At 52.9% G+C, this 13,196-nt stretch overlaps 1 protein-coding gene and 1 non-coding gene across 11 annotated transcripts in view; both read left to right on the top strand.

Annotated features, from left to right (window-relative positions):
• NDRG4 (NDRG family member 4) overlaps positions 1-13,196 on the top strand; it is a 52,667-nt gene that overhangs the window by 23,702 nt on the left and 15,769 nt on the right. For 8 of the 10 annotated variants that reach the window (XM_010378186.2, XM_010378184.2, XM_010378178.2 and 5 more), the window contains exons 2-3: positions 3,119-3,213; positions 10,612-10,656. In XM_010378186.2, the coding sequence (XP_010376488.1) occupies positions 3,142-3,213; positions 10,612-10,656 (117 nt within the window). In that variant the 5' untranslated portion in view covers positions 3,119-3,141. The remainder of the gene's footprint in view (positions 1-3,118; positions 3,214-10,611; positions 10,657-13,196) is intronic. The other 2 variants (XM_010378188.2, XM_010378183.2) reach the window with 1 other exon arrangement.
• On the top strand, positions 12,664-12,770 carry LOC115895407. Its single transcript, XR_004055603.1, has one exon. It is a non-coding gene; the product is annotated as a U6 spliceosomal RNA (small nuclear RNA).

The following is a 13,196-nucleotide window of genomic DNA, read 5'->3' as shown; positions in this document are numbered from 1 at the left end:
TGAGCTGAGATCCAGCCACTGCACTCCAGCCTGGGCGATAGAGCGAGACTCCGTCTCAAAAAAAAAAAAAAAAAAAAAGTTATTTATATATTTATTGTTTCTATTGCACCTCAGACTTTTCTGAGGTGGGCAACATGATCTCATATTGCAAATAAGCGAGGCTTTGAGTGATTCGCCCAAAATAAAGCTAGCCATTGAATGATAGGGTAGAAATGATGGCCTGGTTTCAGTGGCTCCAGATCTTACCCCTGAGAAGTAGAAGCATTGGGACTTACCCCAGGCCCATTCAGTGTTTACAGCTTCTGTCTGCCCAGCAGGTCCCTGCACACGTGTCTCCTGGGAGAGCTCTTGTCTTTGCACTGGGGGCTGGACAGGGCGGCTCCTGTCCCTTTAGGGAATAAGAGATCAAGAAGGGGAAAAGCATGGCGGAGTGGAAAGAGCCATTGCTGGCCGCTTCATAGACCCTGGCATCTTCCCACTTCTGTGCTACTTAACTCCTTGGGGACCTTAGCCAGGCTTCATTAGTAGGACTCTCATTTTCTTATAACTTAATCACATAGCTTCTTAAAAAAAAAAATCATAACTTTCTTTAGAAGAAACTTCTCTGCCACCCTGCTGTGGAAATGTCTGCTCTGGCCTCTTTGTCCTGGAGCCCCGCAACTCCAGCCAAGCCCTGAACTGTCTGTTTTTCATGGGCTGAGACATTCCCAGTTCTCTGGATGATGAGGTCTCTCTCTGCCCCCTTCCCCGCCACCACCTCCGTCACAGGCCATCTGTCCCTGCACTGCCCACTCTCAGCCCTTTTAATAGCATGGTCCTTGGGGAGGATGGTGTCCAGGGTGGTTTCATAATAGGCTGGGGGTGGGGGGCCACAGGGACACCCCAGGGCTACCAAGGACTTTAATTGAGATGGGTGTTCAGGAAAGCAGGTGGCTAAAATGTCCTCATGCAGAAGAGTTTTCCAAGGAGGGGACCCTTCTTTCAGCTCTCCCAGCCCCCATACCCTGGATGGATGGGTGAGCGTGCACACATCAGAAAGGATGGAAATGGGAGCAGGAGAGCCTCAAGGATGCCTTTCTAAAAATACAGCCCATCTGCGTTGTGTTAGCTGGTTTCCTCGGAAACCACTGGGAGCCGGGACTCCGGCATGGCACGTGCGCAGGGACCCAGGCCTGCTTTTCTATTTATTGTAACAGGAATTTTCTTATTATATTAAATAATCTTTTATTATTGACACACAGTTTATCTTGTACCCTATTGATGGACTTTTTTTTTTCAATTTTTTTTCTCTATTGTAAATGGCACTGTGCTGAGAATTCTTATAGATAAATTATTTGTTGCCATCTCTGGTTTCTTTAGGCGATTTCTCCAGGGGAGAGGATTGCTGAGTCTGAGAGTATAAACCTTTTAAATAATTTTAATTCATTTGCAAAACTGCCCTCCAGAAAGATATGTCCATTTATATACTTACAAGCCATATAAGAAGTGCCTGTTTCAGTACACCTTTGCTAGCCGTGTAAACTTTGCCAATGCCATTGGCAAAAAAAGAAAGAGCTATCCATTCATTCATTCATTCATTCATTCGAGACAGGGTCTTGCTCTGTCACTCAGGCTGGAGTGGAGTGGTGCAATCATAGCTCCCTGTAACCTTGAACTCCTGGTCTCAAGTGATCCTCCCACCTCAGCCTCCTGAGTAGCTGGGACCATAGGCTCTCACCACCACACCCAGCTACTTTATTTTTTTTTTTTAGAGATGGGGTCTTGCTATGTTGTCCAGGTTGGTCCTGAACCTCAGGGCTCAAGTGCTCCTCCAGCGTCAGCCTCCCAAAATGCTGGGATTATAGGCATGAACCACGGTGCCTGGCCAAAAAAAAAAGTATCTTAATTTAAATTTATTTGACTTCTAGTGAGCTTGAATATTTTTCCATGTAGGTACTGGCCATTTTTAATTCTTTTAGGAATTTCTAGATCATGTTCTTGGCTAGTTTTTCTCTTGGTGCATTCTGACCTCTGCCATCCTGAAATTGAGGGATGACGGTGCCGTTCCTAGAGGAATTGTGGGTTCCTGGGACCCTCTGTCTTCCTTCCCCTACCACTGGCTGCTGCACACACACACACGCACGCACACACACGCCTGCATGTATGACCCATTCTTCTTCTGAGGTTCAGAAACCCCTGGGATTTCCCAGGCCCACCCTCTGGCAGCTGAGCAGCCCCTGTGTATCACCCCCTCCCTGCTGGTGGCCTGAATTGAGACCTGCACCCCCGCTTTCAACATCACTCAACCTGTGACACCACCAGAGCCTCTACTCCCACCCCTCCCTGGCCCATCTTCACACAGGCTCATCTTGGGAGCCCTCCGGGGAGCTCTCAGCTCTGTTCCTCTCCAGTCTCTCTATCCTCCAGAGCCCCACTGTCCCCTTCAGACACCAGAGGCCCTCGGCAGGGGACTCTGTCTGCGTCTGACCCTGTGTTTGGCCTCCCTGCACGTGCCCTTCTGCTTCTCAATAAAGGCAGAATTTTGCTTGTAATTGTTTTAGGAATCATGAAGTTGCTTTTCTCTTTTATTTGGAAACATGTTTTAATTTTTAAGAGCAAATAATAGGCTGGGCGTGGTATCTCACACCTGAAATCTTAACACTTTGGGAGACCGAGGTGGGTGGATCACTTGAGGTCAGGAGTTCGAGACCAGGCTGACCAACATGGTGAAATCGCGTCTCTACTAAAAACACAAAAGTTACCAAGGTGGTGGTGCACACCCGTACTCTCTCAGCTACTTGGGAGGCTGAGGTGGGAGAATCGCTTGAACCCAGGAGGCAAAGATTGCAGTGAGCCGAGATTGCGCCACTGCACTCCAGCCTGGGCGACAGAGCGAGACTCAAGTGTTAAAAAAAAAAAAAACGAGAAAACAAATACTATAATGGTATCCCCCAAGCCAGACAGGCCGGGCTTGCAGACGGAGGCCTGGGGGCCCTGAGTGCCTGGGTGGGCTGTGCTTGGGGGCCAGGGGGACAGTGCGTCTGGTCCCCGCGCTCCTGCCCCAGCCCTGGCTTGCGCTGTCGTTCTCCGCCCGGGCGTCCCCGCCGCAGCAGGTCTCAACCCTGCCCTCCTTCCCTAGGCCTCCTGCTCCACGACGTGACCATGGCCGGGCTGCAGGAGCTGCGATTCCCTGAGGAGAAGCCGCTGCTCCGGGGCCAGGACGCCACCGAGCTGGTGAGTTGGAGTCGCGCCTTTGAGGTCTTAGGGCCGAGCGCGCCACCTCGTGGCCAAGAGGGAGACCGCGCGCCTTCCCTGCAGCTTACCCTCCCCAGGGCCGGCTACCCCAAGAAACCCTGTCCCTGCCTCAGGGGGGAGTTCCGGGAGGCCTGAGTGCCACCCAGACCCAGCCAGCCTCAAGGTGGCTTCAGCCGTCTTTGAGGCTAAAGGTGCTACAGGAGAGTTATTCCCGCTTTAATGGCAAGAAAACTGATGCACAGAGAGGTGAACCCAGTTGGCCAAGGTCACACAGCTAGTGGAGGAATAAGGCCGTATCAACCCCTGTTTGTGGACAGCCCAGGAGCCCCAAGAGGTAACTACCGGGCAGTGCTGGCTCCAGCAGGGCACGCTGCTCCCCTGTCTGTGCGCTCTTTTCCTTATCAGCCTCCCAAGCCTCTGTGGCACCTGGGCAGGTCTAACCAACAGTGCCACCCAGGGCAGTGGGACAGAGGCATCATGGGTTATGATTTTGTCCCAAAGACCCCTCCGTCATGGGACAATGCGTTAGAGGCCAGAGTGACTTTCATGCCACCCTTTTTTGTTGTGACAACACCCTATCCACCTTCCGTTTCCCTCCCTCCCAGTGCCATCATACTGGTGACTGTGACACAAACCACTTTGCAAAAAGTGTGGGTTCCCTGCTTCTTGGATTCTGAGGCATCAGGGCTGGGGTCCCTGCAAGTTATGCTGCCTGGACCCCCTCCTTTTACAGATGGGGAGGCCAGGAGCCCAGCCCCTCAAATCTGCAGGGTGCTGTGCTCTGCCCTGCCCTGCCTCCCCAGCCTTCCATCACAAGGAGAGGAGCCCAGGAGCTACTGAGCAGCCGGGATTGGAACTGTGCAGACAGCCAGGGATCCAGGGATCCAACCACATGAGGTGGCAGTCCTGCCCCCAAGAAGAGTACAGTGTTATCTTACAGACAGAGCCTTGAGTTAACTGATAAGACATGGCTTATCCGAGAGCAGCTGCAGATAAGCTGCCCTGATGGGGTGGTGACTGCACATTTTTCAAGTCCTTTATTCTTTTTTTTTTTTTTTTTAATTATTATACTTTAAGTTCTAGGGTACATGTGCATAACGTGCAGGTTTGTTACATATGTAACTTGTGCCATGTTGGTGTGCTGCACCCATCAACTGGTCAGCACCCATCAGTTTGTCATTTATATCAGGTATAACTCCCAATGCAATCCCTCCCCCCTCCCCCCTCCCCATGATAGGCCCCGGTGTGTGATGTTCCCCTTCCCGAGTCCAAGTGATCTCATTGTTCAGTTCCCACCTATGAGTGAGAACATGCGGTGTTTGGTTTTCTGTTCTTGTGATAGTTTGCTAAGAATGATGGTTTCCAGCTGCATCCATGTCCCTACAAAGGATGCAAACTCATCCTTTTTTATGGGTGCATAGTATTCCATGGTGTATATGTGCCACTAAGTTTACTTGCTCCCTGGTCTAAGCCTCCATCAGCTGTTGCCCCGGGATGCTTGCAGGATCCTCGCTAGTCTTTTTGCCTCTGCCTTTGCTCTGTACCCTTTAAAAATAAGCCATGAGTTGGGCATGGTGGCTCACACTTATAATCCCAGCACTTTGGGAGGCCAAGGTGGGCAGATCACATGAGGTCAGGAGTTCAAGACCAGCCTGGCCAACATGGTGAAACCCTGTCTCTACTAAAAATACAAAAATTAGCCGGGCGTGGTGGTGGACACCTGTAATCCCAGCTACTCAGGAGGCAGAATCACTTGAACCCGGGAGGTTCAACCCCAAGACTGCACTGCTGCACTCCAGCCTGGGCAACAGAGTAAGACTCTGTCTCAAAACATAAATAAATAAAAAATAAGCCATGTCACTTCTCTGCTTAACAAGCCATCTCAGTCAGAGATGGAACCCAGGATGCAATCTGCACCAGCTCCCCAGCCTGTCTCCCAAGCCTGTCCCCAGCTTACTTCTCTCTAGCCTCCTTGAACATGCCCATCACATTCCTAGTGTATCTGCCTGGGATACACTAGCCCAGAAATGTGCAGGGCTGGCTCCACTCCTTGTTTTATTCAGGCCTCTGCTCAAATGCTCCCTCTTCAGAGAGTCCCTCTCTAACCCCTGGGTCTAATATTGAAACCCCAACATGCTCTGGCCCTGGCCGTGTCACTTTAGCCTGGTTTGTGTGTGCCCCGCCCCACAGGTTCCCAGGACAGAGATCTATTCTGTTTTGTACCCCTAGGTGTCCCCAGTGCCCCACACAGCACACAGTGGGTTCTCAGTAAAAACATGGGCTGGGTGGAAGCCACAGAGGGTGATACAGCTCAGAAGGAAGAAGTTTCTCAGAACTTTCTAAAAGGTCCCTCCTCCCCACTCCTGCCTGTGTCTTTCCTTCTGATTTTTCTTTTCCTTCTTTCTTTCTTTTTTTTTTTTTCTTCTGAAACAGGATTTCACTCTGTCACCCAGGCTGGCGTGCAGTAGTGCCATCATAGCCCACTGCAGCCTCAGCTTCCTGGGCTCAAGTGATCCTCCTGCCTCAGCCTCCCAAGCAGCCAGGATCATAGGCATGTGCCCCCACACCTGACTAATTTTTCCATTTTGTAGAGATGAGTCTTGCTCTGTTGCCCAGACTGGTCTTGAACTTCTGGGTGCACGTGATCCTCCCACCTCAGCCTTCCTAAGTGCTGGGATGACAGGCCTGAGCCTCTGTGCCTGCCTACCAGCCTGTCTTTTGAGGCATGAAAGCAGAGTTCTCCTGTGAGGGGCCCTCGGGGACCCCTGCATCCCATCACAAGTGCTGAAGTGTGCAGGTTGCGGGACAGCCGCACGGAGGTGCTGCCTGCTGGTATGGGGTGTGCCTTTGTGGCCCAGCAGGGCCCCCTAGCACAATGGGGAGAGCTGAGGGCATCTTGGCCTGATAACTTCCATGCCTGTCTCTTCCACTGCCCACCTCAGCTGGGCACCCTTCTCTGCCTTATTCTGGCCTAGCCCTCGCCGCCCCTCCCTCCCTGACTTAGCAGGCATACTCCTGCCTGTTCATGCCCACTGAGCAGCCTGGCGCCATTGCAGGTAGTGTCTCTCTATCCACCCATCACCAGGACCAGAGTCTGCCACCATGACATCCTCACCCCTGCATGAGGGTCTCCGTTTCAGATCCTGTGGACGCTTCTTCCTTCCTTCATGAGTCAGCACAGGCCCCAAGCTGTGGGCCTGGGCACATCTGCTTTTTCCAAAGGCACCTTAAAAGCCCCATTCCTGCCAGACATGTTGGCTTACGCCTGTAATCCCAGCACTTTGGGAGCCCAAGGTGGGCGGGTCATCTGAGATCTGGAGTTCAAGACCAGCCTGGCCAACATGGTGAAACCCCATCTCTACTAAAATTATAAAAATCAGCTGGGCGTGGTGCTGTAATCCCTGCTATTCAGGAGGCTGAGGCAGGAGAATCGCTTGACCCTGGGAGGTGGAGGTTGCAGTGAGCCGAGATTGCACCACTACACTCTAGCCTGGGTGACAGAGCGAGACTGTGTCTCAAAAACAAAACAAAACAAAAGCCGACCGGGCATGGTGGCTCATACCTATAATCCCAGCACTTTGGGAGGCTGAGGTGGGTGGATCACTTGAGGCCAGGAGTTCGAGACCAGCCTGACCAACATGGTGAAACCTTGTCTCTACTAAAAATACAAAATTAGCCAGATGTGGTGATGAGCTCCTATAATCCCAGCTACTCAGGAGGCTGAGGCAGGACAATCACTTGAACTCAGGAGGCGGAGGTTGCAGTGAGCCCAGATATCACCACTGCACTTCAGTCTGGGTGACAGAGTAAGACTCTGTCTAAAACAAAGCCCCACCCCACACCCGACACAGCCTCCTGGATGCTGCAGCCTGGCACGCCATGCAGTCCTACCCCCTCTCTCTGTCTTCAAGAGCTAGTCTGGCTCTCTCAGGCTGTGGCTCTCACAGACAGATTCTCCTTTTTCAGCTGCAGTGCTGAAAGCATCCATCCTTTTCGCTTTTTTTTTTTTTTTTTTTTGAGACAGAGTTTTGCTTTTGTTGCCCAGGCTGGAGTGCAATGGCGCAATCTTGGCTCACTGCAACCTCCACCTCCCAGATTCAAGCGATTCTCCTGCCTCAGCCTCCTGAGTAGCTGGGATTACAGGAATGTGCCACCACACCCGGCTAATTTTGTAGTTTTAGTAGAGATGGAGTTTCTCCATGTTGGTCAGGCTGGCCTCAAACTCCCGACCTCAGGTGATTCACTCACCTCGGCCTCCCAAAGTGCTGGGATTACAGGCGTGATCCACTGTGCCCAGCCCCATCCTTTTCACTTTCTATTTATTTTTTATTTTTGTTTAGAGATAAGTCTGGCTCTGGCACCCAGGCTAGAGTGCAATGGTGTGACCATAACAGCCTCCTCCTTCTTCAAGGAGGCTAGAGAGGGCTTAAGCGATCCTCCTACTTCAGCCTCCTGAGTAGCTGGAAATACAGGCATGCACCACCATGCCTGGCTCATTTTTCTATTTTGTGGAGACAGGTGATCTTGCTGTGTTGCCCAGGCTGGTCTCGAACTCCTGGCCCACCTCAGTCTCCCAAGCAGCTGGGATTACAATCATGAGCCACTTCACCTGGCACCTTGTTCACTTTTTAAATGTTCTGCCGTTTGCCAGGTGCAAATTCTTTCAGTCCAGTGGGAAGTGAGGATTCCCACGCATTTACTCACAGCCTGCCTGCCCGCCGCTGGAGCCTGGCTTTTGCCTTTGGAGACTCCAGTGCCTGGCCTGTCTGTGGATCCCTCTGCGCCTGTGTCCCCATCCCGCCTCCCACACACCACTCCTCCGCCTCCCTCAGAACACCCTGCATTTTCTTGGCCTTTGAGTCCTTCCCCTCCCACACCCTTCATCTCCTGGGGCCCCCAGACCCAGAGAGCATACAGCACACCCTGCCATTTTCTGCTCCACTGTGTGTGTGTGTGTGCGCGTGCGTGTGTGTGTGTGTGTGTATGAATGAGAGAGAGAAAGAGAGAGAGAGATACAGACAGTCAGGGTCTCACCCTGTCACCCAGTCTGTAGTGTAGTGCCACAATCCTAGCTCACTGCAGCCTGGACCTCCTGGGCTCAAGTGATCCTCCTGCCTAGGCCTCCCAGAGTGCTGGGATTACAGATGTGAGTGACCACACCCGGCCTTCTTTTTTGTTAGCTTTTGCTTGTAACAAAACTGCCTCCTCTGTCATTCTCTGAGATAATGGCCCTCTTAAGGTCCCGAGTATAGACATCTCCCCTGTCTTCTCCTCAGCCCCCTTGTGCAAGATGAGAAGATCCATTCATCATCAGCCCCAGGCCCTTGTCCTCCCCCTGCAGCCCCATCCCTTCCCTCCTCTCCTCCCCTCCTCCCTGCAGAGCCCCCACAGGCCTGGAACGAATCTGCAGAAGCCCGAGCGGGTGCGGCCATTCTCTATGTGACAGTCACAGGAAGCCCAAAGCCTGGCTTTCCTCTTTGGGCATGGGAACCCCCAGTTCCTTCTGATTTTCTCCACCACCTGGCCTGCTGGAAAGCAGGTGGCTGAACTCTTCCTTGTTTTGGGAAAAATGGCAGAAATACTGGTTTTATTCTTCTCCCTCCCACTCCTGTGATTTGGGGTCATTTTCCTCCTTGTACCTTCCTAGCTGACTGCTTCCCTCTTCCTCCTGTGGCACCCTATTTCTCATGCGACTGTCTCCGTCATCCATGGTTTGTTTTTTTGTTTGTTTTTGATTCAGAGTCTCACTCTATCACCCAGGCTGGAGTGCAGTGGCACAGTCTCGGCTCACTGCAACCTCCGCCTCCCAGGTTCAAGTGATTCTCCTGCCTCAGCCTCCCTAGCAGCTGGGATTACAGGCACGTACCACCACACCCAGCTAATTTTTGTATTTTTAGTAGAGACAGGGTTTTGACATGTTGGCCAGGCTGATCTCGAACTCCTGACCTCAGGTGATCTGCCTGCCTCAGCTTCCTAAAGTGCTGGCATTATAGGCATGAGCCACCATGCCTGGCCAATCCATGTATTTATTCCTTAAAAGAATCTGTAGCAGGCACAGTCCAGCGCTGGGATACAAAGGGCAGAATGATGGGCAATACCAAGCTTTTCCTGTCATCCTCACAGCACTGAGGCTTGGAGGCTGAGTGACCTGCCCATGAGTTCACAGCCTCGCAGAGCAGGGCACAGAGATTTCTAGGCAGACGCAGGGGAAGGCAAGGCAGGATCTGTGAGTTTTTCTTTACCCGGACGTGTGCCGGTCCCTGATTAGTTTCCCTCCCCAGGCCCGAAAATGGCCCAAGTTTGAGCTGGCCAGCTGTCTTGTCATACAGATGGGGAGACAGGGACCCAGAGCGGGTGAGTCGCACAGCCACCCTCCCCTTGGCTTCAGGGAGAGCCTGGCAACTCAGACGTGAGGTTCCAGCCCCCGCTCCTCCCCTGGCCATCTGTGCAGCCTCGTAACCTGTGGGCGCATTTTGAGCCTCTCTCCCCTCATTGGTGAAGCCTGATTGTTCATCCAGATCTGTTTGTGTCTGGCGAGCCCCTTCCATGCCAGCTTCATACTGAGAGCACAGCCAGACGTGGTCCCGCCCCCGTGACGCCCGCAGTCCAGTGGGCAGAGCAGGCACTAGCCAGACTCAAACGGTTCACTGTGAAGTAAGCTCCAGTGATCTGAGGCGCAAAGCGACCAGGTCTGGAGAGGTGGGAGCAGCTGCCACTGTACCTTTGTGCGGATGGAAAAGTCCCCTCGCTGTGTGGGCCTCAGCTTCCCCATCCCTACATGTGGGCATGTTAGTCACGCCCACCTCTCCCCTTCCCTCCCTTTCTTCCACCCTTGTGCCCTGATGGTCAGAAAAACATCTACGGTAGCGGGAGGGCAGAGTGACCAACAGCAAGGATTTGCAGTGGGAGATTCCAGCACTTTCTAGCCTGTGACTCAGCCTCTCTGAGCCTCACCCTTGTGGCCTGTAAGATGGAATCCTCACATCCTTAATGAGGATGCTCACAGGCTCCTCCACCAAGTACTTGGTGGCCAATACCTGGCACCTTGGTGAGCCCTTGGTCACCAAGGTGTTAACATTGAGTCAGACTGGTGGGCTGGGCACGATGTTTCATGTCTGTAATCCCAGCGCTTTAGGAGGCCAAGGCAGGAGGATCATTTGAACCTAGGAGTTTGAGGATGCAGTGAGCTGTGATTGTGCCACTGCACTCCAGCCTGGGTGATAGAGTGAGACCCTGTCTCTAAAAAAAAAAAAGAAAAAAAGGAAAGAAAGAAAAGAAAATACAGACTGGGACAGAAATTGAGTCTGCTAAGGCCCCATGGGCTCCCCAGACCAGCTAGGGCCTAACTTGCCACCCCCTCTGTTTGGCTTCCCCTAGGAGACCTCTGATGCCTTCCTCTTGGCTGCAGACACAGATTGGAAGGTAGGTCAAGGCTCAGACCCCCGAGATGTGGGACTGACAGCTGGCCAGCCCCTCGCCCCACCTGGCCAGGTCCCAGAGGAGAGTCACAGCCCTTCTGTGTGCCCCCAGCCTGTAGCAGTTGCCAGGACCACCCGCAGAGCTCATAGCGGCCCTGCCTGTCCCCTGCCTATCAGAGAGATGCTGGGGTGGGAGATGAACTGGCCCTGCTTCTGTGAATAGCAGGGAAGAGACAGGGTCTCTAGGGGGAGTGAGGATGGAAAAGAGAGTGAGGGATGTTGTCATCTGAATCAGCGTTTTCTTCCAGTGAAAGGCAGGTTGACTCTAAAATAGCTCCTGTTGCCATGACAGCTGTTGCCAGGACAACCCTGTCCTCTTTAGTTGATGCCAGGTTCTCTGTGAAAGCTGAAAACGCCCTTTGTTTTTATTCCTCCGGGTGATGATGTCGCTCACTCGGCCAGTTATTTCTCTCCTCTGAGTCCCACAGTGACCATTGATTTCTGAGTTTGGGAAAATGCCTGACAGCAGACACAAGGGAACCCTGCTGGGTTCCGGGGGCCCCGCTGGCCACCCCAACATGCTGAACCAATTACACAAGGGAGTCCCGTTGGGTTCTGGGACCCCACTGGCAATCCCAACATGCCAAACCAATTCAGACCCTTCCTCCTGTAAGGTGGAACCAGCCCCCGGGTCACTGTCCTTGCCTGGGCCTGACCTGGTTTGGGTCAGCCTGCAAGCCCCGTGACAGCACCAGCTACATGGTCTGGACGCAGGGGTGACACGGAGGCAGGGCTGCCTGTTGGCTCCTCCCCCACTGGGAGCAACGTGAGGATCAGTGTGAGAATCTGGGCCTGTGTGCTGGTCCCTCGGTCACGTGCTGCTTCAAGGACGAGAGGGGAGACTTCAGGGCAGCCAGTGTACATGTGCTCAGATCCCCCGGGAATGCCATCTCCAAGCACAAAGGGCTCTGGAGCTGGAAGGAGAGGCTGGGGTTCCGACAGCAGGGAGTGAACGGGAGCCCAGGAGGAGGGATGGGAGGGAAGTGGTCGGGAGCCGGCCCAGGCTGGTGGAAAGGGACAACTGGAGATCAGGGCAGGCTCACCAGGGGATTTTCTTTGTCCTCCATGCTGCAAATGAGGATGGGCCATGCAGGCAAATGGGCCCTGGAGGAAGCGGTTGGCCAAGTAAAATCCTAGAGCACCCAGCCAGTGCCTCAACACACTGATCCCACAGCATGGGAGGCTGACACCAACAGTGCTGATGCCAGCCCCAGCACACAGGCCTATGGTGTGGGGGACAGGCAGAGGGCATTCCTGGAGTTGCGGAGGAGACCCCGCCACACCTCTGGGTGCCCAACTGCTGCTGTGAAGCCCACCGAGCCCTCTGAGCTGCAGCCCTGGAGTTGCGGGGCCCGGGGTATGTGGGACCCCGGTTCTCAGGATCTTTGCTCGGTAAAAGGCAGGTTGCGTTAAAAGGCACCTTCCTGTCCACTCCTATCACACCACATGGAGGCAGCATTTTTTTCGTTTTTTGTTTTAGAAAAGCAGCCACAGGAATGGATGGTTGTTATCTGGGCCAAGGCCTGGCAGGGATTTTATCTCCTGCTCACCATGGCAGGCGTTGTCACTGTCCCCTGCCTCTGTGGGGGCAGCCAGTGGGGGAGGTAGTGTAGCAGAGGGACTAACATGAGCCAGACAGACCTAGGTTCTGGCCCCGCCACTTCCAAGCATGTGACCTCCAGCCCAAGTCACTCCACTCATCCACCGCATTTTCACGGAGACAGGCAGCACGGACCTCCCGAGTGTCTCTAAGGCGATGGTGTCCACGGGCCCCTCATATGGACACTCAGCTGACCGTGACGAATGACCACTAGAGTGTGGAGTTAGCACCAAACTGCCTGGATGTGGTTCCTAGCTCTGTGCCCACTAGCTGTGTGACGTTAGGCAGATTACCAAACCTCTCTGTCCTTATTTGCCTCATTTGTAAAGAGGGTATTAAGAGACAAAATGAGTGCTTGCCCCAGCAGCACATATATCAAAATTGGAGTGATACAGAGAAGACGGGCATGACCCCTGTACAAGAATGACCCACATATTCGTGAAGCCTTCCATACTTAAAATAAAAAGTATTTTCCAAAAAGAGGATAAAGGCTGGGCGCGGTGACTCATACCTGTAATCTCAGCACTTTGGGAGCTGAGGCAGGTGGATCACTTGAGGTCAGGAGTTTGAGGCCAGCCTGGCCAATATGATAAAACCCCGTCTCTACTAAAAATACAATAATTAGCCAGGTGTGGTGGCAGGTGCTGGTAGTCCCAGCTACTTGGGAGGCTGAAGCAGGAGAATGGTTTGAACCCGGGAGGCGGAGGTTGCAGTGAGCAGAGATTGCACCATTACACTCCAGCCTGGGCAACAGAGCAAGACCATGTCTCAAAAAAAAAAAAAAGAAAGAAAAAAGAGGGATAAAGAGAGATAATGGGTAAAGTGCTCAAAGAAAGACTGTCACCTACAGGACATTTGAACATAGTGTTCACCACTCTTGATTC

Source organism: Rhinopithecus roxellana, chromosome 20, assembly GCF_007565055.1.
Source record: "Rhinopithecus roxellana isolate Shanxi Qingling chromosome 20, ASM756505v1, whole genome shotgun sequence".
Taxonomy (NCBI): Eukaryota; Metazoa; Chordata; class Mammalia; order Primates; family Cercopithecidae; genus Rhinopithecus; species Rhinopithecus roxellana.
The sequence above is the reverse complement of the archived record's forward strand: the minus strand, read 5'-3'. Positions and strand labels throughout refer to the sequence as shown.